Raw genomic sequence first — 26350 nt, 5'->3', positions numbered from 1 at the left:
TTCACAAATTAAAATCTATTTAAATTTTTTCTGAATTATCTTATCTGTCACTACTAAAACATGCATTACTGAAATGACGAATAAAAATTATGAGACTCTTTTCAAATTAAGCAACATGCATACTAAAAACCTAGGCAACAAGAATTTCTGCTGCTTGAACACCAAAATCTTATTCATCCTGATATATAAAAATAGTGTGTGCAGAATATAATAAGGGTTTCCGTGAAAAAAAAATTAGCTTCTCACAAAATTTAAAGGAATTATTAAATTTAAAAGCAAAATGCAAAAAACGAGAAAAATATAAATACCTTATTTACTTAAACAATTTTTCAACCTAATAGCATGTTAATATATTACGAATCACGAGTTGCTTTCAGAAGTTCAGCATCTCAATGACAATTTTTTTCAAATATTTCATGCCCTTGAACATAAGATTTTATATGTCTTATTTCATTAAAGCATTGGATGGACAGATTTTTCAATGTTCGAACAGACTTTTATTTATTTGTTAACAATGAACTCTCTTTCACTGTCTGTGTTACCATGTGCTAAAGATAAAAAAGCCTTCACCAAAACTGGCAAAATTTTGAACTTTGGGCTGCTTTCAAGGTTATAAAGTTTGAATATGTCTGCCCAACATCTATCTATTCTCTGAACTGATTTCACTTCTTGTAATTATTTGCATTGTAGTGCAACCCATTCATCACACATAATTAATAGTTTTGTTGGTGATACAAAGTTGAGCACCAAACCCAGCAATACGTGAGGGAGTAATGTACCATCCCAGCAATGCACGAGGGGAAGTGCAAACGTTTCATCCTCTCCAACATGTTTTGGAAAGGTAGGACATTAATATATAAAAAAAGTATCTCACAGAAGTTATGTAAAATGAGCACATGCTCCTAGTACAAACTCCTTCCTTTGACTATTGTTAAAAGCATGCCCCTCCCCCACCAATGCAGTGGCGGACCGTGCCGCCCTAGGAGGGGTGCCAAATGGAATGGAAAGGGTGAAAAAAGCTTTGTTTAAAAAAAAAAAAAAAAAACAACGCCATCAGTAGCGCCAAAAACAGATTCCGCATGGGTAGAAATTGTTTTCCTCGAGCCTCCCCTGTGTTCACCAAATCCGGATTTTCGCAATATGAAATTGCCACGATCGGCAACTGCCGACGGTAATCACACGACCGCATGGTGACTAGATGACAAAACTATGAATATTTTAGCTGGAGTTTTAACAGATCCCATTTTTTTCCAATGATCTTCGAAAAATGTCGGTAATTTAAACGAGTAAACCAATCCTCATTTCGATGTATGCGGTCTTTGAACGCAGGTTGGCAGCCGCGAAATTACCGTAATTTTCAGTATATAACCCGCAGGAGAAAAAACGGTCTCCGAAATCGGAAAATTCGGCATATTCATTCAGGGACTTTGATAGCCCGGCGGTTAACCAATAACAGTATAGCACTTTATACTTCAAGGTAGTAGAACTACTTTCCAAGGTCACGATATAACGCGATTGTGGTAGATGGTGGGAAGTGGAAAAAAAAATTAAAGTCTCTCCCTCCGTATTTTTTTCCGTGTCTCGGAAAGAACGCGTCCCGCGAACAAAATTTTCATTCTTCTTTTTCCTAAATTCCCGGTATTTGACGCACTACAGTGCATTAGCGGTACCTCCACGAACCAGAAACAAGAATTGGCGCAAATGCGCAGGGATTCGGCGCCTTGGCGCACCATGTAGCAAGAGAACCGTTTCGGCGCAGTTTGTGCAGCTCTTGCACCCCTGCAATAGGAACTCTGTTGGTTGACAGGCAATTATACTCAACCATTGGGAGTTTTTCATTGATATAAAATTAGCACTCACTGTGCTTTTCAGCAGAGAGATTTTTGGCCGTGATTAGGAAATGTGCTGTATGGAAGTACATGAACTTGCTCTCTCTCTCCACTCAGCAAGGTAGTGGCAAGAGTATCATCAAATGAATCATCTATATGTCCATCTGGGATTGAAAGCAGTATTGGAGATGTGTGGGGTGAGTGACCAAATGAGAAAAAATTGAATTTTTTTTGTTATAAAAATTGAATGATTGAATGATAAAAAATGAAAGTATATTTATTTTGAGCAATGTTCTTTCATAACATATATATGTTCATGAAGATGTGTGGCCCGTGACATTCTCTTTAGATAGTGAATGACACTATTTGAAAAAAAAGAAAAAAAAAACTGAAGAGGCACAGTGTGGAATATAGTGGCACAACTGAACATTTTGCAACTGATTTAGTGTAAAAGCAACTGAGCTGTCCCATTTTTTCACTCAAAACATGGCATACGGTCATCTTATTTATTTATTATTTTTTTTCAGATATAGTCATCAACTGGTTATTATCAAAAACACAGAGTGATGTGATCATATTAAGGCTGGGTCTATACCAGCACACCTTAAAAATGTGATAGTCGTTTCAAAATGGAGCAGAAGAGTGCAGAACAACTTTGAACAGAGCAAGGTTTGGGTAGTCAAGCAGCTTGCTCTATGTGGTGTGAACCACGGAGGAAAGAATACAAGGAGGTGACATCAGGAACGAAAATTGAAGCCGTTGTGGCAACCCCATGGGCTGACAAGTAAGCTCAAACAAACCGCTCTTTTCCCTATACTTAACATGTGTTTTGCCGGATCGAATTCTTTTAAAATATTAATAACTAAATAAATTTAAGCACCATGACTACTTAATGCGTCTTCAGGTAATCTACATGATCCAATAAAGGGGGGGAAATATAATCTTATCCTTATATAAGGGGTTGTTATATTTTTAATTTATTTTTGACAAAGGGGAAGATCATTTTTCACTCTCGATTCGTCATAAGTTTTTAGTTCAGTGCATCAATTTATTCTAAAAATTTTATGCATCACATTAATGTCTATGGGAATATGATTAATTAAAATAATATGAAGCTCCAATAAAATGCAATTTCATAATTTTTTTCTTTTAACTGTTTATCTTGCCTTTTTGTTTCGTTCATCATTATGATAGATCCGGGACATTTCGAAAGTGTTTCAGGCCCGTAGGCGCTCGTCTTAAGCTTTACATAAGGAATTTTGATTTCTGAATCAATTCTAAGGTCTCGAGCACCTTCTGACAGGGCCGTAGCTAGGATTTTTGCCACCCGAGGCAAACATGATTCAGCCATCCGGGGCAAACAGCATTTTGCCACCCCCGTGCCTCAAAGTACTGGAAGTGCTCGAATGTCGTCCGCCACTGTGTATTTATGGTTTTGCTGCCTGTAGGCTGTACAAATTTCGCCAACCTTCTTCTGTTCCACTCTCATATTCTTGAATATGTATTACTGGAAATATATGCAGCCCATCCGAACTTTCCGCTATGTAGATGCAGTATTGAGAAAAAATATATTAAAAAATACAAAACTTTTTTTGCGAGCCGTGATAAGTCATCTCTCTAACCTATAGTATTTAGAAAAATAATCTGGACTGTTTTTTTTTTCCTCTTCATTTTGTACCAATTACTTTGCTTTTAAAGTGGTATGTGTACGAAAATTTGACAAAAAAGTTTCGAATTGAATTTGAAATCTAAAATTTTGTCTGTGCTCCGAGTTTTTGCCTGGAATGGAAATATTTCTACAATATTTTAATATAAAAAGCTGAAAGGTATTATATATGCTAATGTTTTGCATATATAATGTTTTTCGCAAAAAGAGTGATTTTTCCAAACACCTCTTGTTCAAGTGTCTTTAAACATTGTCTTTCTCTCAGCACTGAGGTGTTACATACTTTGGCATAATTTTTTAAATTAAAATGCCGAGAAGAAATTTTGTGGCACAAGATATGGGTAAATTTTGGTTATTTTTGTAAAAGGTTCCATGTTGTTGAAGTTAATATTCGAAAACAAAAATTTTAAAAGCTCTCGTTCAATTGTATAAATATATCCAAAGAATTTGAGGGAAAAAAATCGAGTTCCTAAAAGGAATAGTAAATTTTTAAATGATTTTTAAAAACGGGGATGTTTCTCATAGGAAAGCATGGGAAGCCACGGTTTGTTTGGGCTTCCTTGGTCCCTTTAATAGAGCGATCACTGGCTTCAACTGGCAACCCCGATTCCCCATGATTTCTGAACGGACGCGCTGGTCGCGTCACCTCCTGTTATTCTTTCCTCCATGGGTGTGAACGCTCTTATGATCATCACATAAGACAGTGATGCGTGTCAGAAGAAAATGTTGTCTATATAGCAAGATTGGGCCAATATCTTTGATTTACCAGCTTCTAGTGAATCGTGTACTGATCAGCTTCAGGATACACAAAGCTGTGCAGCTCTACCTGAAAAACTGGTTTTTCTGCTTATCCGAGCAGCACAGTACTGCAGTTGCGAACTCAGCTTCAGGCAGCATGCACAGTATAGCTTGTATAAACCAGGCATTCTGAGACTTTTTTTCACCCATGGCGCCCCTTTCACAATTCAATGCTTATCCGTGGCTCCCCAGAGTCGTTTAATAATGAACTGATTCAAAAAACCTTTGTTAAGACCGCCACTCTGTGGCACCCTTGGCAAAGGCAGGAGGCACACGGTTTGAGAACCGAACCCCTGGCTTAAATGAATTCCCACTCCACAAAATCCTTAGTACATTCACATACCCTTTTTCAACCAATAATTTTTCTTTAATTTCTTGGCTTTTATCATTCCACACAAACAGTTTTACTCTCTACTCATTACTAATGAAATAAGGTTTTATTTACAATGAAAAAAAATTACTACCAGAATGACTAACCAATAATAACCTCATACCCACTCCATATTAGAGTAGACCAGCGGTTCTCAACCCTTTCTGACTCACGAAGCCCTTTTCAGTGAATAATTTCTATGGCAGAGCACTGTTTGACTCAAGGAGCCTTTTTTAGTATATTATTTATGGCGGTACCCTTTAGGCCCTCTTTTTTTTGTCGTTTATCAAATTTAATGATTTATTTTATTCTTCTCGAGTAAGAGCGGAGCCCATGGGAAGTGCACACGGAGCACTGGTTGAGAACCGCTGGAGTAGACAATCCTTTGGGAAAGAAATGTGGATAAGTGAATGCAATATGGCAAGCATGCCTCATGAGATTTGAGAAGTGCAAAGATGATAGAGATGCAAAAATACTCCAGCTTTCCAGAAAACAAAAACTAAATTTTCTCTTGGAAAGGCACTCATGTTAAGCCCACTTACCACTCTGAAGTACAGTAGATTCTCGGTAACTCGACATCTATTATTCTCTTGGTTGGCGCAACACTAATTTCAATGAAGGGGAAGCTCTCTAACTCGACACATGTTTGGCTTAACTCCGCTTAAGTCGACTACGATTTTTGTCCCTTTTTGCTGATTTTTACAATTTCCCGTGTATTACCATTCTAAGAACTTGTTGACATTGTCCGTGGGAACTTGGATAATCAGATGGCAGCACTACACATAACAAGCATTACAGAGAAACAACAAAACTTCACGTCAGGTTTCACTACACGTACACGCACATTCCCACATGTACCGATTCGCTAGGGGGTTCCGAAGGGGGGGGGGGCATGTGCGGTGTAGTAGTAGTAGGTAGGGCCTCCAAAAAATGGCTCGGGGATCCATGATGTTCTTAAGTCAGCCACCTCGTTGGGCAATTTGCCTGTTGTGGCGTTGTATTTGTATTTGGATGTTGAAATTGAACATCCAATAGGGATAAAAATCTTATCTATTGTGAGTTTTGATACTGTCTGTTGTGGAGAATGTTTTTGGCAGAACTCGGTTTTACGATTTCTTGGAAAAGGAAAAAGAGCTAAAGAGCCTGCTTAGATGCTGAATATGTCATTTGGTTATCATTGTGAGTATCAACGGCCGTAAATTCAATGGCTCCACGCAAACTTCATACTTTAACTTTAAAATCAAAAGTTGAAGTTTTCAAAAAACTAGAATCTGGAAAAACTCAGAGTGAACTCCCGAAGAATATGAAGTTGCACGGAACCCATTTCAACATTTGCTAAAAATTAGGGAAATTTTTTTTCAGCATTTGAATCTTATGAACCAAGCAGGAAACGCATAAGAAATCAGAATTCAGCGATGTAGAGGAAGCAACTCTTTTGTGGTTCAAATCCCCAATCTCACTCAATCCCATTATCAGGATCAATAATTCAAGAGAAAGCAAAAGATTGCGCAAAAGGTCTCAATTAAGAAAATTAGGAATTATCCTAAGTATGAAAACTTTTTACAGAAAATTACAGACATTTGTGAATTTGTGGATTTTAGAACTACCGCAAAAATTTCTATTTTAGATTCAGTTGAAATGATTGATTCTGCATGGAACTCAGGCATGAGTGCCACGATTCGGAACTGCTTGTCATGTTGGTTTTTTGTTCTGAGTCTTTGGAAAACGATTATTTCTCCAAAAATTCCTCCCAGATTAAGTGTGGAGAAAGCATAAATAGCACTATGGGTGATTGTATCAACGATATTTGTGAGTACTGACTCTGATCTTGTAACTTCAGGACTTTTAGCAGATGACACTATTCTAGAATCAATCACCCAAAGCAAGTGCTTCATGTTTCGAAGAAGTAGAATCACACACACACATAAAGTTCAGATGAAGTATCTGGGCACCATCTCTCCATGATGCACTAAAAACTCAAGATGTGATACGTCACTTCCTACGCAGTCAGGAAAGAGCAGAACAATCGCGGTATAAACTGAATGGTGAAGAAAATTTTTGTTTTCTCTTTGAAAAGAAAAACAAGCAAATGTACTTAATTATTTTTCATGAGGTAAATTTTTTAATACGTTTTGATTCTATTTTGAAACAACCCCAAATTAAAATTAATGAGAATTAGCATTTTATTTAATACAATTGATAGAATGTATATAATATGAATGTAAATGTAATGTTAATATGAATGTAAATGTAATGTTAATAATAATGTAATAATGTAAATAATAATGTAAATGTAATGTAAATAATAATGTAAATGTAATGTAAATAATAATGTAAATGTAATGTAAATAATAATGTAAATGTAATGTAAATAATAATGTATAATATGAATAATTAAGTACACAAAAACGATCGGACAAAAATTTAGAGTGAAACCCCGCTAACTCGACATCCGCTTAAGTCAACATGTTTGTCGATACTTTTGGGGTGTTGAGTTACCGAGAGTCAACTGTATATGCAAACATGAGACTATTATGCCAATAAATATGGTAGCAACAATTTAAGAAATAAATAAAACTCACCCAACTGCAAAGCATCATCCGTGTTTAAAGAACTAATTTTCTCATGCATTGCGGCTAGTCTTCTAGATCTTCTGGGAGTCAGGGAGCTTTGTGACAAGTACTTCAGACGATTCTTTGTAGCAGATGCAATTTCTTCACCAATTTCCAAGTCTTCAATTATAGTATCAAGTTTTCCGTTCATAAGTTCTCCCACTGGACTTACATTTTCTAATGATAAAGATGACACAAATTTAGCAATTTCAAACAATAAAATAGCAGAACCGGGTTTAATAAACCCTTGAAACATACATGCCTCTAGCAGATTATAATACACCATTGCAGCAACTTTTTAATAATTTGAATAATAAATTTTTAATCTTGTCCAAGAGCAGGAAATTTCATTTTTTCATTGGTATTGATTCAAAAAAAAAAAGAAAAGAATCCTGATTGCTCATGAAAAATCAAACATAGAATCACCCTCCTGATTTGTTGAAAAACACATAAAAAATCTATACCAATATGATTTGCGCATACAAGTATCCAAGACATCACTGGATCAGTAATGTAAGTTTTATAACAAGGATTTTTTAAAAACAAAGAAAGGAAAAGTAAAATCATAGGGATTTTCCCCATTTGGAAAAACATGACATCATACCAGGGCTGGACAAATCTATTGCCTGACATGCCGCTCGGGCATATATTTTTTTCGACCACATGCTTGACGTGAGCATGCAAAAAATAAAAACATAGGGGAAATTTTTTTGGGTTTATGGAAATTTTGAGATTTCAAAAAAATGAGAAATGCAAAAAAATATATATATAAATTTCTCATTATTTAAATTCTTCAGTAAGTATTTTTATCAATAGATGGCAACATACTTGTTTTCAATGTGAGGGGAAAATATTATGGAAAGGGAAATTTCATTATTTCACACTATAAAAGTATCATGAAAGTTCTTTCACAAAACTTGACAAATGTAACTAATGAGCTTATCGGTTGGGTTCATGTGAGCATAACCGATATGCTCATTGGTTGCATTTGTCAAGGTTAGTGTGTCATACAGACTAGGTGGCTATCACTCAGGTGCGGGGGGATTGTCCAAAATTGGTCCATGTGGGAAATTTCTTAGTGTAAAAACTTTTGCAATTTCATCAAACAAAGGAATAATTTGAATTCTTTATTTTAATGTAGTGCAATCCTCTTAATTTTTTATGTCACCTGTATATATCATCAATACATAGCAGCACATTCATTTTGAATGTATGGGAAAAATTTGCTCGAAAGGGAAAACTGAGGATGGTATTATGCTATAAAAGATTTATGAAAATTCATTTACAAAGCTTGACAAATGTAGCCAACAATGTAACAGGGTGTATTTGCTCAAGTGTAACTTTTATAATGTGATCCAGACCTGAGCAATGTTTTTGGAGATGTAAATTTTCTTACATTTGTCCAGGCCCGCATCGTACTAGCCATTGCCAATTAATATCAAGTTGCCACTCATCGCCAATGTTTAAAAATTAACTGTTACCACCACTATCCAATCAACTCTTTCACGTGTGCAGCACATTTTACTATGGTTTGCCCATTTCTCAGTGACGACATTAGTTAACCACCAGGTTTTCCATAGAAGTGGCCATACTTTATCTCTAAACCACCTACACTAAAACCTCCAGACAGTGATACTCGATATAAAAATAAATCACACTCCACATCAAAGTTTTTCAAGTCTTGTTTGGAAATGTCTTTTCTCTAGTGTTAAACTGCTGCCTCTCGATATAGCGATAATTCATATACAATGATATTTTTTCTTGGCCTGCAGAGTATAGCTATATCAAGGTTTAATACCCTTTCGTCTTCAAGCATCAAAGGTCAAGATCAAACACTCAACAACAGATTTTGCCCATTTCTTTGAGAAAAAAAGGGGGAAGCTGTATTTGGTTGTAGTGATGAATCGAATGATATTTACCAATTGTTATTTGACTATACAAATACAAAAAATAAAATAATAATACTAAAAAATAATATACCGGAAATAGGAAAATATTTGGGACCAGCCACACACTGGTTGTTATAATTAGCACCGACTGTGTGTTGCATTATTATTAATGATAAAGTATAAAAGATAACTGTATGTATAAAGATAACTGAATATAAATTTATGTTTGATACCATCACCTCATTTCCTCTGCATTCAGACATTGTTTTTGAAATAGTGTCATATGTCAATAATTAGAACAAGAAGGTACGTTATAAAAAATCGGAATAGGAAAAAGAAATTATACTTTTGCTTGGTTTTTGATCAGGAATGAGATCAACTTCAATGTCAAGTCCAACTTTTGGCGGATTGTTTTCTTTACCTTCCAAAGACGTTACTGCCGGAGGAGACTTCTCTATGGTTACAGTGGTCAATTCTAATGTTTTTTCAGTATACACCTGCTATGAAGAAACAATCATACATTACCCATAACTTTATATAGAGACGTAAAATTCTAGAGAATAATTTTTCAGAGAATATTCTCTGGTAGGGACTATTATTATAAATAACTTATAAGTTTAAGTTAATTCTTATGAGTTCTTGATCAGAGTATTCTCCTGTTATTTATAATATAGTTACATATAATATCCTGGAGACTATTATCTGGAAGGACTACTTTCATAAATTACTGGGGAATATTCTTATAGAAAATAATAAGAATTATTCTGAAGTTATTAATAATAGTCCTTCCAGAGAATATTCTTCAGTTACCGAAATCTTCCAGAGAGTATTATCAAGAATATATGTAATAACATGTACTATAGTAAATATTCTCAATAAATAACTTGAGAATAATTACTATTTTTTATAAGAATATTCTCTAGTAATTTATCATAGTAGTCCTACGAGAGAATATATATTCTCGATCTCTCTTCTCGTCAAGAAGACAGGGAATATTGAAGTTTGTAGCCCACAATATTAAAGTTTAAAAGCAAGAAAATGAAACCAACATGGCTGAATTGCATTACTTGCAAAGAAATGTGAGTGATACAGAATTTAAGTGTATGTACATTGAAGAAAACAACAGTTCTGTATCTTAGAATGAAGGTGATTATATAAGAATAGCTTCCTTTATCAATCAACTTTGGATTTCTTTTGTTGTGAACTTATTTCTGAAAATTTATCTAATTTTAAAATAATTTTTTAAGGAAACAAAATCGAATCTAAAGGTTTCTGAAATCTTTATAACCAAACTTTTAAAACCTCTCATCATGACCTGGAGAATATTCTTGAACCAAAAGTTGTCATTGGGGGTGATTATACCAAAAAATGTTTTGTTGTAAATGTTTCAGGAAATGAAAACTGATTTATACTTCACAATATAAACAAAATTAGTAAAAAAATGAATATTCTTGATTACTCTCCAATTTTTACATCCAGGAGAATATCCTCACCTCGCATCTCTAACTTTACACAACCCAAAACATACATTAACAGTATTTTTAGTTCTTTAATAGAAACAATTGTTGACTACATAGAGAAAGATGTTTCATATATCTTGTTAATACAAGACATAAGAGAAAACTGGCAATACGTGTTTGATGATATTTGTATAACCTTGATGCAATAAGAAGACTGCATCTGACCATACATGCTCAACCTGTGGTCTCAAACATAATCTTGTAAAAATGAACTAAGAGGCACATTACCAGATCATTTAAGTGAGTCATGGGTGCAGTTCCATATCACTTGAGTGCCAATGACACATTTACAGATCACTTACGGTGTTATTCACCAACATGGTTTAAACCTGTAGTTACAATTTCTGGATAAGAGATCAACATAGATTGGTTAAAACCCTGAATTTAACCAATCCATGTCGATCTCTTATCAAAAAATTGTAACTACAGGTTTAAACCATGTCGGTGAATATGGCCCTTAAGTGACCCGTGACATGCTTTCAAACCGGTGAATGGTTGGTTCTCCCCAAAAGTTTAAGCACCCTTGGCCCGTGTAAGTGGATTTGAATGACTCATCTAGGAGGGAATCAAATTTTGGTCAGGACCCATAGCTCAAAAGCCCTGGCTCTGTGAGTAGATTCATACAACCCTTCTCAGAAGCCCCTGTGAATCAAGTTCAGGTTGTGACTGACCCATCTTGGACGCCTGTGATCCATAAAGAACCTTTGTTTTACACCAACAAATGTCTTGCAATAAAATAGTATAGCTGCGAACTTTGGAAACTGAAAATTAGGCAGATTTTCGTGCAGATCAGAATTCCGTACAAAAACCGTACACATACAAATATAAATGGTATTTTTTGGGAAAAAGGTAGATTTTTCACTTTGCCTTGCTAATTATTGCCTGTCACTTCAACACTCAAATCAGACCAACAAAAAATAGCTATCAGACCCTCAAAGCAGAATGCTTTGCATTGTTCTGCAACGAGCCCTCAGATGATTGGAAATTTTCCTTAGTAAAAATAATTCTCAATGTTTTTTTACACTTTTCTAAAAATTCTTTGAGACTGGTCTGTGACGTACATCACAGTTTTTCAACATAGTCTGCTTTGGGGCATTGGGACAAAAACAGGCCAGACAGACTGAACAGGTCATATAGTCATCCAGGCACAAGTAAGCTTGCCGATTCAACTGTGGCCTTGGCTGTTTGGTAAATTTTGTATTTTCCTCGCAAAAATAAAACACTTCTTCATACTTTGGTACAAAGATGACAAATAACTTTGCACATGCAATTTCATTTTGGGGGGCGGGGGGGGGGGGGACACGGACAAGACTTTTTTGGGGAAAACTATTTGGGAATAACTTTTTTCCCCAAAACTAGGAATTTCTTCAAAGTTGAAATGTGGGGAGATAAAAAGAAATTTTTAGGAGTCTGGCGAATGAAGTAGACATTCGAGGGACTTAGCACCTATGAAATAGGTCAATCCTGATAAGGAGGCTGTTCTAGTAGCCAAAAGAATTAAAATTTAAGTATAACAAAAATGTGAATATCTGAAGATTGGAAATATTTTTAAATTATGAATTTATCAACATTGATGGTTCACCATGTAGCTATATGCCAGCTATTTTTGCATAAACTTTAAAACTAGGAAAGAGATGATTTAGTTTTATACCTCTGGCACAACAACAGCCTCGCATACAGCTTCTGGCTTCACATCTTTATTTCCCGATTGCTCTTTATCATAATCTGTCAAAAGATCTGGTTTTTTCATCACAATAGGAATTAAGAAGGGATTCTGTGTTGCTTTAAAAGGCTTTTCATGGTCTTCAGCTTTATCCGAGACAGTTTCCTTGATGTCCAGATTTTCAGCCACCAAGTTAAGAACTGGTTTCTCAACACTCTTGGGAGTAGCTTTGACACTGTTGGAAAATTCTCCTTTCTTAGTTGCCTTGTAGACTAGGGGACTAGACGTTTGTTTCTTAGCCATCTCACTCTTAGCTATTTCATTTGCTTTTTTTTCCGGAATTCTGAAATAGGTTCAAGTTATGACACAATCAATTTAATGTAAAAAAAGACAACAAAATAGTGATATATTTTCATTTTCTGAGCTTTAAAGTTACAAGCAAAGAATATTCACTAAAATACTTTAACTGCTGAACGAAAACCTGAGTCACGAGCTTGAAAAATATATGAGATAAAGCTTATTCAACAGGTGAAAGCCCTTCCGGAATACAGATTTCACATATACTTATATCCCTTATACTTTTCAGATTTTTCTACACCTGATATTAGACACAAGTTATATGCCCTATTGTCATGCTCCAATGCTAGCCTGGATCACAAGCTTGTCATTCCTCTAACCTTCCAACGAGCGTGCTTATGTAGATTTACAGGGAGAAAATGAGAGCACCTGTCTCTTACAGACATGTGCCTGGAAGGCTAAATTTGATGACCAACCTCCTTCAAGTCTGAGTTTGTCTTCTCTCGAACTCTCTCACATGCATATATGAATTTATGATCAACATGTTTTCAAAAAAAACCCCGTAAAATATAGCAAGAAACAAAGTCCCAAATTATTTAGCTGATAAATAATTACCCTCTGACAGATGCTTGCTTGGAAGTTGGGACTCCGTTAGGAAAAATAAACTTCTCGACATTCAAAGGTGCTTTGAACAAAAAGTTTGTTGGAGCAAATGAAGGTAACCCTGATTTTGGCTTGGTATTTTGGAAACTCCTAGGAACTCTTGAAGGTGTAGTTGGTGCTGGTGCATTTTTCACAGCAACAATAGGCTTGACAATTGACTTGTTGGATAAAGCTGTGGAGTTTGTTGAAAAAAGAAACAATTTTATATCAACATGTTGAAATGTGAAATAAAAAGAATGGATATTATAGTTATATTGAAATGTATTCCCGAAGTCCACTTTTTCAACTTATCAAACGTTACATATTTATTTTTTCATTCCTGCTTTGAACAGAAAAACCCCAATAAATAAAAACCACTGGCAGCAACTCGATTAAAGCTTCAAACCTCAATTTTTTCACTCATGTTCAATAGAATATGTAAAATTAAAAAGAAAAGAATGCAATTTTTCTTTTAATTTGCATGAAAAGAATACATTTTTCATTCATAAAAGGAGGCCACAGATAAGCGTTGATTAGATTAGGGGGCACCGTGAGTGAAAAAGTTTGAGAGAACTCCTGCTCTACACATTGTTTGAGAAAAATTAAAGAGTAGGACGGGGGGGGGGGGGGGGGTACCTTCCCCAGACAACATAACCATTTTTTAATCATTAAATTTTTTTTTTTTCATAGCACTATATTAGTATCCTGTAAGATTGACGCGAGCCAAAGCAAAATGACAGAAATGACTTGGTTACAAAAACAATATTTGGCCAAAATAGGGTATTAGCAACCACAGATAATTCTTTGTCTCTCCCCCACAATATAAATTACATTCTTTTTTGGAGTCTTCCATGAAGAGAGTTGATAGACTGGACGTCTGTCAACTCTCTTTGACCATACACATAGCAAATTATGAAGACATAAGTTTTTTAAGAGTGATGCTCTTTCGAGACAACTTCCAAAAGTACAGTGCAAAATGTGTAAATTACAAGATCCGATATAAATAAGTCTAGGTGGATCAGATGGTTTTACTGCATTGTCAATCCCTTTTTTAAAAGAATTTGTTTAAATTTTAGCACTCAACGCCAGCGTAATTGTTTTTGACAAATGAAGCACTTTCATTTCTAGCTCTTTGGTAAGCATTGTAAATATTATTTATGCCTCTGCATACCCTTAAAATACAGAAGACAATTAAATGTTATTGGGTATCATCAGAATTCACAAAGCCTAGAATAGGCCTATGTACCCAACTGCTTCGTTATGCAAACTGTTGGATCACCTATACACATAATGTGCACCATAATTTTGAATGATGACTGCTAGTTACTGTCCACGACCATGAAGTAGTAAATTTTTTTTCGAACAGGGGTAGAAGTTTTAATACTACTCTACTTGTTGAACCTAAGTAAATGAAAAATTAATAAACCGCCAAATGGTCCACATACACCCCTCCCCAAATAACTTTAAAAAGCTACAATTCCTGCTTTGGCAGAATCATTAATTGCAATCTACTACATTCGTATTATTTGGCATTATATCGATGATTCCCTCAATTAAAATAAATTATATAAATTTTGTTGATAGGTTTTGGTAAAAAAGTAAGATGAGTGGGAACCCTGTATTTAGCATCAGCAAAATATTACAACGATTTAAGGTGTAGAGTTTGATTACAATACTAACCTGAGATTTTTACAATTCAGATTAGTTACACGTGTACGAAAAAACAGTTTATATTAATATAAATAAATATCACAGGTGCCAAATCAGACTTGAAAAATCTGTAGTTTGTTACATGACAAAATATTTCATTGCCAAAAAAACATACAAATAAAAGGGGAAAAAGGGATTTTTTGAGGGACTGTGTAGGGTGACTATATGATGTTTTCTTGGGACAATTCTGCATATTTCCTAATTATGGCTGTCCACACTTTTTTTTAAATGTCCTGTTTTCCTGTATTTCCAATGAAATCCACTCTCAAACTTTTATTCTTCATTAAGATCATGGATTAAAAATATTTTGCAACTTATAAATTACATTATGATATAAAGGTCATAATGACCATAAATATGAATATTTATCTCATGTATTTGTCATGTTAAACATTTTTTTAACAGAATTAATTTTAATCCATTGTAATTTGCAGTAGTGCTTTATTTCCCTGTGGCATCATCTATTTAAGCAATAATTGGCAACTTTGCTTATTTCTGGTAACACTCAAAGATTTCCAGTTTTTTTTTTAAATCCAAATTTTCCATATTTTTATTGAGGAAACGTAGTCGGCCTAGGATTGCAAGGCTTAATGATTTTCTTACAAGATTTTTTATTTTTGCAAAGCACAATTTGAGAACTTTCAGGGCCTTTTTCTATTAAGATATGAAAAATAGGAAGAATCTGTTTGCCATAAGTGGAAGATTTTAAAAAGACTAATCAGAAGCATTAACACCTATGAAATATGCTGGTACAAACAGTTGAATTATGCAAATGACAAAAGAAATTTTAATAGCACATACAAGGATTAGCTGGTTTTAGGGCGGCTGGTTTTGCAGCTACTGTTCTTGAATGAGTAACGGAAACATTGGATGAAGACGCTGAGCCACTCCTCAACTGAGGGTTCCTTGTATTCATTCTGACAACATTGTTCTGTGGCCCAAAACTTTGCTGGAAATTTTCAGAAAAACAAGGCATGAAATCGAAGCAAGTATAATTTTCATACATAATATTTAGGAATATAAACATTAGACAACGTTCATCATATTGAATAATAGCTTTGAGAAAATCGAAAGTAACATTTGAAAAAAGGAAGTAAACAATTTTCTTACTGGTTTGAAACATGGATTCAGAATTTTAGGAACTGGTCTATTTACTGCTGGTTTACTCGGTGGCGGTTTTGAATTAACCTTTGGAAGAAAAATACAAAATTATGTGCATAGAAGATCTATATGCCATGATACATTTTACACACTTAACAAACCAAACTGAAAGTGAGGAATTTTAAGACGACCTGCATTTCATGTGACATTCTTGCAATTTCGGTCATTCTAACTTTTTTTTTTCAAAAGTTCTATTTTTTCCCCTTATTTTCAACGAGGCTTACTTGGATTTTTGAGATCGAGAATTAAGATTATTTGCATGGCATAAATTATTGCCTTTGATAATATTTTTGGCTGTAATTTGCAACTTTACTTACCTTTTAAAATTTTTAGGCTACAACTGGAATTTTATTTGAATTTTTTTTTTTTTTTTGGCTGTAATTGGTAAACTTTTGGATTGGTGATAACTCCTATGGATTGCGATTTCTTTGAATTTTCATAAAAGAAATACAGTCAGCCATGGTGTATTTAGACTCGATGTCTCGGGAGGGGTGATTTTACAAATTGCTAAAACATTAGTCTCAGCATGGGGGTGAACATATGTCCTACACTTTTTTAACAGTCCCATTTTTGGTTTTTTTTTCTCCATCCCGACTTTTTTTTGAAAAATGTCACGGTTTTAACTGTTTTTCAGTCAAATTTTTCTTGAATTTGTTTTACATTATAATATAGAAGTTCCGAAAATTTCATGAATTATCGCATTTTGCTTGGGGGTGGGGATCCCTCCATAGATCCACCTCTGGGTCAACCTACGCACATAATTTTGTTGTGTGTATTGATATTTTTCTACTGGAAGATATCTTTCGCAGGCAGAACGGAACCTTTTGGCAGGTTGCATTTGGCCTGCAAGCCTAAGATTGCACACCCCTGCTTTACAGTAATACACAGAAGAGATAATGAAAGCTTACTGAATGAGAAACTGTCTTGGCTGGAGCAGAACGAGGAGCCAATGATGATGGCAGGCGGGACGGCAAACGAGATTGATGCTGAAAATTCAAAAATGCATTTATTCCAATTTCAATTCTTGGCAAAGCACATCTAATTTCTAAAGGAATGGGTGCAATAAAATTAATTCATTACCTGCATATTCCCGGTCTTGGGAGGTGCTATCCTTGATGTGCCAAGAATACTATTACACAACTTAGATTCATCCTAAATTACAAAAACAACACATTGCAAAATTTTCAACACAATATAGAGACTAGGGTCAGCCATTTTGCCAGCAAAAAGTTATTTTCGCCAGAACAGTGGTACAAACTACAGCAAAAATGGTTTTATGAATGAAAACATTTGCCTAAATGTGTATTATATGTAACTGAGACTTGAAATCATTACAGCAATCAACTTTATACTGTTGTATTGTGAAGCAATCTGGTGGAAAATACATTTACAAATAAATAAATAAAGATACACTTATAATACATTATAATGGCCCCAAGTTATAACGATCTTTCATTACAACGCTCTTAGGAAAAGTAAGTTTTGTTTTCCTACAGATGAAGGGTCATTATAACAATATAAAATATATTCTTTTGCATAATTTTTTTTTATTTAAATGTGTCTGTGTGTGTGTATGATACTAGGCACAAATAAATATGGGGAGTATCAATTTGTTTTTATACTTGGCAGGACATATTTTTGGCATAGCTGGAAAAAACTAAAGTAAAAAAAGTCCTAAGGCAAAAACTTACCAACCATAAAAATTATTGATTATTAAAAAAAAAATTGAGTTTAAAACTATGTCATTAGCATAATAAATGAAAAATAAATGTATAAAAATGCATCATGTGCAAAGATAGATAGGGAAGGAATCCATTTTTGCCGGGCCAGTTTTTACCATGGTTTTTTCCACCTATAGCAAAAACTTTCCAACCCTGATGCAGTAAAATCTTGATATAATTACACTCTGTGGTTAAGAAAAAACACTGTTGCAGAGGGATTTATTGCTATATCGAGCATCGCTGTAGTGGGGTTAAACTGTGCAGTAATGCCCTAACTTACCCCCAACTTACTACCCTGAGTCACGTGATTTCAGAATTACATGATTTTCTGTGAAAAATGCATAGTTTTGAAATTCAAGCGTAATTCCTGGATTATTGCTGAGATAGTGGAGATCATTAAGTGATAATCAAGTAAAAAAAATGTGTGTGTTTTATTCAATCAGAACATATTTAATGAAGTTATATATACTAATTTTTTTAGAGGTTACCATATGTAAAGATGAAAACTTTGCCACGATTTTAGAATGGAATCTCAAGGCTTGTTGGGAATAAATCTGCTATTTTCACAGAGAAATTCACAATTTTATATGTGAAGTTCAGCACTAAGTTTAAAAATAATTTCTTTAATGCATTGCTCTTTGATGACAACGCACCTGGTCTCTGTAACTTTCAAGTAACTTCAACGCGTGGATGAAACTTGATTTCTTATTGCCATACAAGCAACTCATTTCTTTTGATTGGTTGAGGTGTTATTAAAACATTCAAAGCATTTTCTCATTTACGCAGATTTCACAGTGCAAATACGGATTGTCTTTTTTTTTCGAACCGGATTGCAGTCACAACACAAGTTAAATTTATGAAGTCAATCTCATAAGAGTACCATAGCATTATAGCCATATTGAGAAAGACAAAGACAGGTGTTCTTTTAATAATTTGTTTCCAATTAACTAATATATATATGTATTTATATGGGAAAACTATATCTCAACTTAGGCGGTTGTCCCACCCTATTGTGTAACTTTGGAATATTACTGTGCTTTGTTTATTTTAGAAAGAATTGGTTTACTTTGGACAAAATTTGCTACTTTCATTGCAAATGAAATTGGGTGAACGGCAGGGGGGTATTAGATATTTTAAAACGCTTTTGTAAACAATTTATGCTCATTCTTTTGATTGATAAAATTAATACCCATATATATCCTTGTTATTATAATTCTTAAACCAGATTGTGTGTTTCAAACAATGCTTTTGTATTAAGTTTTTTTGAAATAGGATACTAGATATATATAAATGTGGCAAGTATAAATTTTTTATCCTTGACAAAAACCCATTATTGCCAGAACATATTTTACTGCAGTTTTTTCCAGCAATAAAAAAAATTAAACAAACAATAAAAAAAACTGCAATGGCAACTCAAAAATTTATTAATCCTTATACTATAGTTTGTGTTCAAAATCTTATTTGCATTTAGAAGAATAATCAAATGCACAATAATGCCTGCCTCACATGCATAAATAGGGGAAAAATCAATTTTTGCCGGGACGGTTTTTACTGTGGTTTATTCCACCTAAAAACTTGCCAACCCTGATAGTGACACAAATATACTGACACAAGAAAAAAAAAAGCACCTTCAGCAGAAATCCACTGTTTTCCAAAAGTTAAGCAAGCAATAGAAATTATAAGCATAGTTGACTTTGAATGGTTGAAAATCGCTGCAAATGTAGATGGCCATATGCAAATATCGTCCGTTACAGCCAATAACAATTGACTGTTCTGAGATATGCTAAATTCAGGGTCATTGAAGATGCTACCATTCTGAAGGGCTTGAGGAGGTGTATGTAAATGTTGCTTATTTTGATGATATTAATATTTTTCGTTATATTTGTGTTTCTATGGCTGAAAGAAAACAAACGGCAGATAGTGAGCTTTGGTATCTGACACATTGAAGGAAGATTGTCAAAGATAAAGAGTGACATATTTGCCTTTGATCATTCGGTAATATCTCTCGATCATGGAAACAATTTCAAACAAGTCAAACAGTTGTATGGAGACTTGTGCCAGGTCGACCAAGGGCTACCCTCCATCGGATGATTTTCAGATCCTGGCGCCACAAATGTGCGGGCTGCCCCTTTTCCCATCGTAAAATTTTTTCTTTTGACTTCAGGGAGTACAGCCTTGACTTAGAGGACTGTACAAGTTTTGATTTAGAAATATGGTGAAAATGAACTTTGGGGGCTTTCATCACTTGTTTGTGGCTGCAGACATCAATTTATTAATGACCCAAATGTGACATCATATAATTCATGAAAATTAAATATTGTTTTCATCTTTTTGTAGACAATTCTTACTAAAGCGTAAACATGTGCAATTTGGTGTTAATCAGAGCTTTACTTTTCAATTTTCTGTGATTTCTCTGTTGCTTGCTAACTTTTGGTAGCCAGTATAATAAAGTAAATAATAAGTGCCTAATTCTCAGAATTGTAACATTCATTGGATGTTTTCTTATCACCTAAAACTATCTTGCCTGAAAATGTCTCAAAATAGATTGCGTTATAACACCAAGAACAATGTTGTTGAACAGAAATAGCATGCTTGTAACTTTTATTGTAAAATTAACATCTATTGTTGAGAATGATTGTCAGCATCAGTGCCATACACTCAACATTGTTACTTTTATGGGAAATATAATAAGAGGTAATTGAAAATAGATTTTTTTACACTACAAGAGAAATTATAAACAGGGGACCGGTATATCAGGGTTTAAGCTGGATAAAAAATTCCTTTCACAAGAAAGCAAAAATGGGGGGAAAAAGCTTTAGCAAAATGCTACAATGCTAATGTAATGATTGATGGTTGGATGTCTACTCATTGCGTACCTCCTGTATGCATTTTTGCAAAAGTGGCTACTACTTTTTTCGCAGTCTATAATTTTATTTCGCATTTTGTGAAAAATGTGACCATAGCTTAAATCCTGCAGTATATGCAACACAGGAAATCAGACAGAGGGAGTTTCTTCTCAAATTCTTTGAAAAATCACCAAGGTTCTAGTTAGCTCTGGCATAAAAGTGGCTGTTGGAATTGGCAAAAATAGTGTTAGTTTCATTTTTGGTAAATTATAGCACAATCTTATTCTTTATATTAAAAAAGGATATAAATTGTCAACTTGGATGACCAATATATTAGCGATTCTTCACCTTTTTGCCACTTAAACCTTTAGACTGCGGAAACTCATTCGGCTTGTGAGAGACACGTGAAACGACAAAGGCAGGTTTCTTCAGCTGAAGTTTACGTTTTACTTGTTTCTCCTCTTTCCATTTCTTTAGCATTTCCGCTCTCTGGTTGAAGGTGACTTTAATTTCGTCTTTCTTTGTAGTGGGAACTTCAATCTTTTTTTCTTTTTCTTCTGCAAATAAAGTATGACAATTATTCACAAGAAGAAAAAAAACCACTTTTGCAAATCCTTTTCGTTTACAATTGAAAAGAATTTCACGGGAATTAAGGTGGCAATTGATATTCATATACAAGGTGCCCAAGTTTTCTACCAAGGTTGTCAAAAGCTGTTTTGAGACGCTTTTCACAGTAATTGCAAACCTACACTGTCATATGAACGGCATAAGGTTCAGTGTGTGCTTTGGTTAGCCAAATTTGAATCGGCAACACCTGTTAAATGCTGTATATAAACTGAGTGGAATGTGTAGAGCCTCCCATATCCACAGCGTATCCCCACAGCAATCAATATAATAACATCTGAAATGTTAGGTCTAGTAAACACTCAGTAATAGATTGAATGCTGTTCAGACATGCAAAGCAACTAATTGTGCTCAACTTTATCAACCCAACCTCCAAATTAACTTTAGGATTTGCCGTCTTTAATGCAACTAAAATTAATAACAGATCACGAGTGCTATCTCAGTATAGGCTCATTTATATTAGGTGAGTTTACTAGTTCTTCCCTTGGTGGCTGATTCCATAAGCAAGTTTGTGGCAAGTTTGTAGATCATTTTTCATTGCTAATAGTTACCCTTCATGCTTTGGCTTTTTATTGTGTTTGATTATGTGGCATTTCATGAGTAAATAAGTGGACACCTAACTTTATGTATACGGAACAAAAAATTTTGTCGCCCGGGCCAGTATCAATTTCATCACCCTCATCACCATAATTTTGAAGGGGGAAAGACAGTGAACTCAGTGCCATCCTTATCTAGTATCTGGGGCACCCCCCCCCCCACCTTCCCAAAGTACTGTCTTAACACATGGGTCCATTCAAGTACGGCCTGGAGGGCCTCACGAAAATTCGATGCAACTGAAATTTTTGAGTGAACATGCAAATTTGTATGAAAGCATTTGCAGCCAGGTAGGGCCTCAGAAAATTCATTGGGCCTGGGGGACCCCATGAGACGGCCTTGCCCGTAGCTTCTACATCCAGCCCCTAGGCTGGGATCTTTAAATTCCTCAATAGTGAATTTATAGGGCGAAAAAGACAAAAAAATAATCATCGTCTCAGGCCTAGAGCTCTGCCCTTGTGGGCACCATAGTCCCCAAGTTGCGGCCGACCACATATAATCAAAGCAAGTTTCCATCAATAACTACTAGCTGGTAATATGTAAAAATATGGCTTGGAATTCCAAGGATAACTAGAGAAACTTACCATTGAAGCTGTTATCAAGCTGTTTATCATCGTCGATGCCCCTCAAAGCACTGAGACGGGCATGTTTTATGTTTCGGCGATCGATGGATCTCCGATAAGCTCGCAATTCCCTATTATCTAGGCTCCTAGAAAAGTTCAAAGACTTCTTCTTATAATTATCCATTATTTATTATTATTATAAGGAAAAAGTTTTCAACTCCCCGTAAAAGCCACCCCGACTAATGAGTTATTATCACAACACCATAAACAACTCAAACTCATAAACACTTTGAATTCTGAACAATCGTCAAATCTCGCATTTGATTGGTGAAAGACCACTTCTAACCGGCTCACTGATTGGCCACTCATATGATGCCAAAAATGGGGAAATAAGCAAGTTTCCAGAAGTATTTTATGAGACTGTATGGCCCGTGTTATACCGTATTTTCAATTTGGCCCACTTGAATTTATAGGGTGATGCAAAAGTCAGGTAACATTTGGAAATTCCAAAATTCACAAAATAATGTACGTAGAGGGCATGGGTGGATACGGGGGCATTGCCCCAGCGTTAAAGGTGGAGCAGATTGATCTAATATATATGCGAATATATGAACTGACATCATCATCATGCCCCCCCCCCAGACTTTCAAGTCTATCTTCGCCTATGGTCACGACCCCCTATATAACCAGGTTATACAGGACGTCGTGCTATGGTAAAGCAGTGATGTGCAAACTTTTTGAAGCGCGATCTTTCTTTTGGCTTAAAAATTTATGGGCGGCCTCCAGATAGGCTGACTACATGTCCCGATTTTCTGAGACACTCTGATTCCCAGAAAACCATTCCTCTTTTCTGCCAGTAAATGTGTTGTCCCGAAAGCACCTTTCGGAACGCTTGTTTCGATTTTAATTAGGTGATATTGACTTCCAAAGTTATTCAATTTTTTAATATCATATAAATTTATCATTTGTTTTTAATGTACTTAGAGTTTTGTATGTTAATACTTTTGTTTTTAATGTACTCGCCCAGTATAATTGAGTCTTTATGCAAGATGGAAGTGTAGCGAGGTCATCTGTGGAGATACTGGGGGGCATTGCTCCCCCCGCCCCCCAGCATCAAAGGCGAAATCACTGAGCTATAATGAAAGTTTACTTATAGCTCAGTGGGTGAAGTCGACTGATCTAATGTATATTTGTATAGATGAACTGACACATCATCATCATCGTGCCCCCCCCCCCAGCAATAATGACCGTGCTCCCCCAGACTTCCAAGTCTATCTCCGCCTATGAGCGAGGTGTATGATCCTTGATTTTCGTATACAGGGTGATTAAGAAAGAATAATCCGATTTTAAAATGAAAACTTGAAATCGACCGTTAACAAAAGTTGTTCATAAAACGTTGATACATTTTCTCCCGTATATTCACATATTACTTATCATTCTAGTCTGTGTCTTTAATTTTTTATGAAATATGTAATTTTGAAATCAGGTGATTCGAATATTTTTACAGGGTGACTTTTTATAGAGATCTCTATAAAAAGTCACCCTGTAAAAATACTAACTTGATATCGTCCGTCACATGCCAGAAGCACGAACATACAAATTTTCTTCTTTTTTATCAGCTGTTTGGATACCTTAGTTTGCTATCAAAGTTGTGCCTGAAACGCTAATGTTTATACCTATAGAAACACACGTTACGAAACATTTTAGGAAAATAACTTCCATAGAGTAACATTCAGTAGAGTAAACATTCAAACGTCATTTCCCACTTTCTTTTTTTTGCAAGGACATTGCACATTCGTGATTCTGGCATGACGGAGCCGATATATTGATTATTGTGCATAGCAAGAATCGTGGAATTTGATAAAATAACATTGTATGATACAAGTTAATTAGCTGAGCTGAAAGGCATTCTTTAGTTTTGACATATTTTTAAATAAAAATGAATTTCTAATTTTTAAAGTTTTCATTTTGGAGAATCGTTTTTATCGATAGTTTTGTTCCATGTGTTTGAGTTTTCAATTAAAATTTAACTCAAAGAAGCCTGATTGAAATATAAATTGTATTAAAATTATTATGATTTTGTACTAAAACCATTATTAATAACATAATTATTATAATGTATTGAAATAATCGTCTGCAATATTATAATCAAAATACAATAATTGTAGCTTTGTATTCAGACTTGTTAGACTTTCCGTATTTAAGAAAATGTTTCTTTCTTGGTAAGAATTTTTCAACACGCTCTTTTTGTTTTGCACCGTATTTTGATTTTGTACGGAGGAAAAATAAAACCATATTGAATAGTTACTTAACCCCTCCACGTACAGGCTTTTGACAACAAATTTGAATGCTCTTCACTTGTAGTAGTGGTGATACAACTGGTTTTCTTCGTTCATATGCTAGAAATAGAAAGTGGGAAAAAGATGAGTGGGAGTAGTTTTCACCCTCACCTTCTCGTTCTCACACTTCCCATCGTTTATATTTTTCTCTTTCTTAAAAGTAAAAAGTGAAAGATGCATTATATGTGGAGGGAGGGAAATAAATAAACACGATTACAGAAAAAAAACAGAGAAGGGGGAAAAATACAACTTCCCTTCAAAAGGTTACAATGAAGCTTCGCGATGATGAGAAAAGAGGCAAAAAAAAAAAGCAGGAAAGGCTGGAATGAATGCCTTCCACTTGCGTTTGGACGAGATATTTGGTCCCTGATCGCAATGAGGGGTAAAAAAAATCAATACATTTCGTACTATTCATGATAGAATAAATGCATAAATATTTTTTTTTAAGTTTCAGAAAAAAGGTAAAGTTAATGGTGAACGGGACGGCCGTCGGGGGTGAATTAAAACAATAAAATATAAACTTTTGAAAATGAACAAAATTCTCAAGTACAGATTTTTACTATTACCCAAAAAAAATTCAAGAAGTAAAGACAAAAAGGATTCCTAAAACTGCCCCCACGGCACCGTGGTCACTATAATCGCATATGGGTTCTTCGACCGGGATGGGGGGGGCGGTGATTGCCCCCTCCTGTGTTCACCTATGATGATCACCCAAAAAGCTTCACAAATGAAGTTGCTCTCGATCTTTTTGGTACCCACGGCTCTTCTCGTTCTCAGAGGTACATTAATCGTTTTGCCGCCTTTTCAAAATTCTTGTCCATGTGCACGTAAGAAGGCTGTCACGCGCCTCAACTGACTTCAATCCGCCCCTGTGCTTCGCAAACTATTATCATATTTTTTTTCCCTTGCTTAAAATATACATATAGTCAAGATATTTTAAGCGATGAGATTGTAGTGAAAGATACTGAAAATGGTTCCGATGCAGAAAGGTTTTGAAATGCTTCAAGAAACAGAAAGAGGAGAAAAGTTCCGTAACGAGCTGTGTTTCATCGCTCTTCCATAGGAATGCATTAATTAACGGTAAACAGTGACATCACGAAGCTTGTGTGTATGTGTGTCTATGTGTGCGTGACACTATTCTTTTCGCTCCCACCCCCCGACTATAATTGGACTGTCACGTGATGAAAGCTTTGGCACCGTATTCGGTCCCTTACGCCAAAAATTACGTGGCACTGACATCTCGTCTTATACAGTGCCCGATTTTTTTTTATTCACTTTAATCTAATTTCGAGTGCTTCGTGTATCTGTGCACGTATCTTGGGTATGTTGACATAACTTTGGAAGCTGAGGAATGCAAAAAAAAACAAACAATGAATAGAAGCACATTCAATGATTTTTTCCTCTATCTGATTAAATGAGAATCCTAACCGTGAAGCACGGTTTTCATTTATTCAAGTAATGTTTATCGAAAACCGGGGAAAGTTTGAAATTATTAATGAAACACTA

General features: G+C 35.0%; 1 protein-coding gene across 4 annotated transcripts in view; it reads right to left on the bottom strand.

Moving 5' to 3' along the window:
* The window catches only part of LOC149088278 (uncharacterized), a 30259-nt gene extending 7450 nt beyond the window's left edge, over nucleotides 1-22809 (bottom strand). Inside the window, exons 1-10 of one of the 4 annotated variants that reach the window (XM_089246260.1) lie at nucleotides 22527-22809; nucleotides 21073-21281; nucleotides 17238-17309; nucleotides 17066-17143; nucleotides 16107-16184; nucleotides 15798-15945; nucleotides 13260-13479; nucleotides 12336-12690; nucleotides 9511-9661; nucleotides 7246-7452 (exon numbers count right to left, since the gene is read on the bottom strand). In XM_089246260.1, the coding sequence (XP_089102386.1) occupies nucleotides 7246-7452; nucleotides 9511-9661; nucleotides 12336-12690; nucleotides 13260-13479; nucleotides 15798-15945; nucleotides 16107-16184; nucleotides 17066-17143; nucleotides 17238-17309; nucleotides 21073-21281; nucleotides 22527-22689 (1681 nt within the window). In that variant the 5' untranslated portion in view covers nucleotides 22690-22809. Of the gene's footprint in view, nucleotides 1-7245; nucleotides 7453-9510; nucleotides 9665-12335; nucleotides 12691-13259; nucleotides 13480-15797; nucleotides 15946-16106; nucleotides 16185-17065; nucleotides 17144-17237; nucleotides 17310-21072; nucleotides 21282-22526 lie in introns of all 4 variants that reach the window. The other 3 variants (XM_089246252.1, XM_089246270.1, XM_089246279.1) reach the window with 3 other exon arrangements.
* Between the last annotated feature and the right edge of the window lie 3541 nt (nucleotides 22810-26350).

The sequence above is a fragment of the Pholcus phalangioides genome, unplaced genomic scaffold (assembly GCF_987345545.1).
Source record: "Pholcus phalangioides strain wild (caught in Gottingen) unplaced genomic scaffold, Ppha-v1.0 ptg000003l_1, whole genome shotgun sequence".
NCBI classification, from domain to species: Eukaryota; Metazoa; Arthropoda; class Arachnida; order Araneae; family Pholcidae; genus Pholcus; species Pholcus phalangioides.
This window is presented reverse-complemented; position numbering and strand designations above follow the sequence as displayed.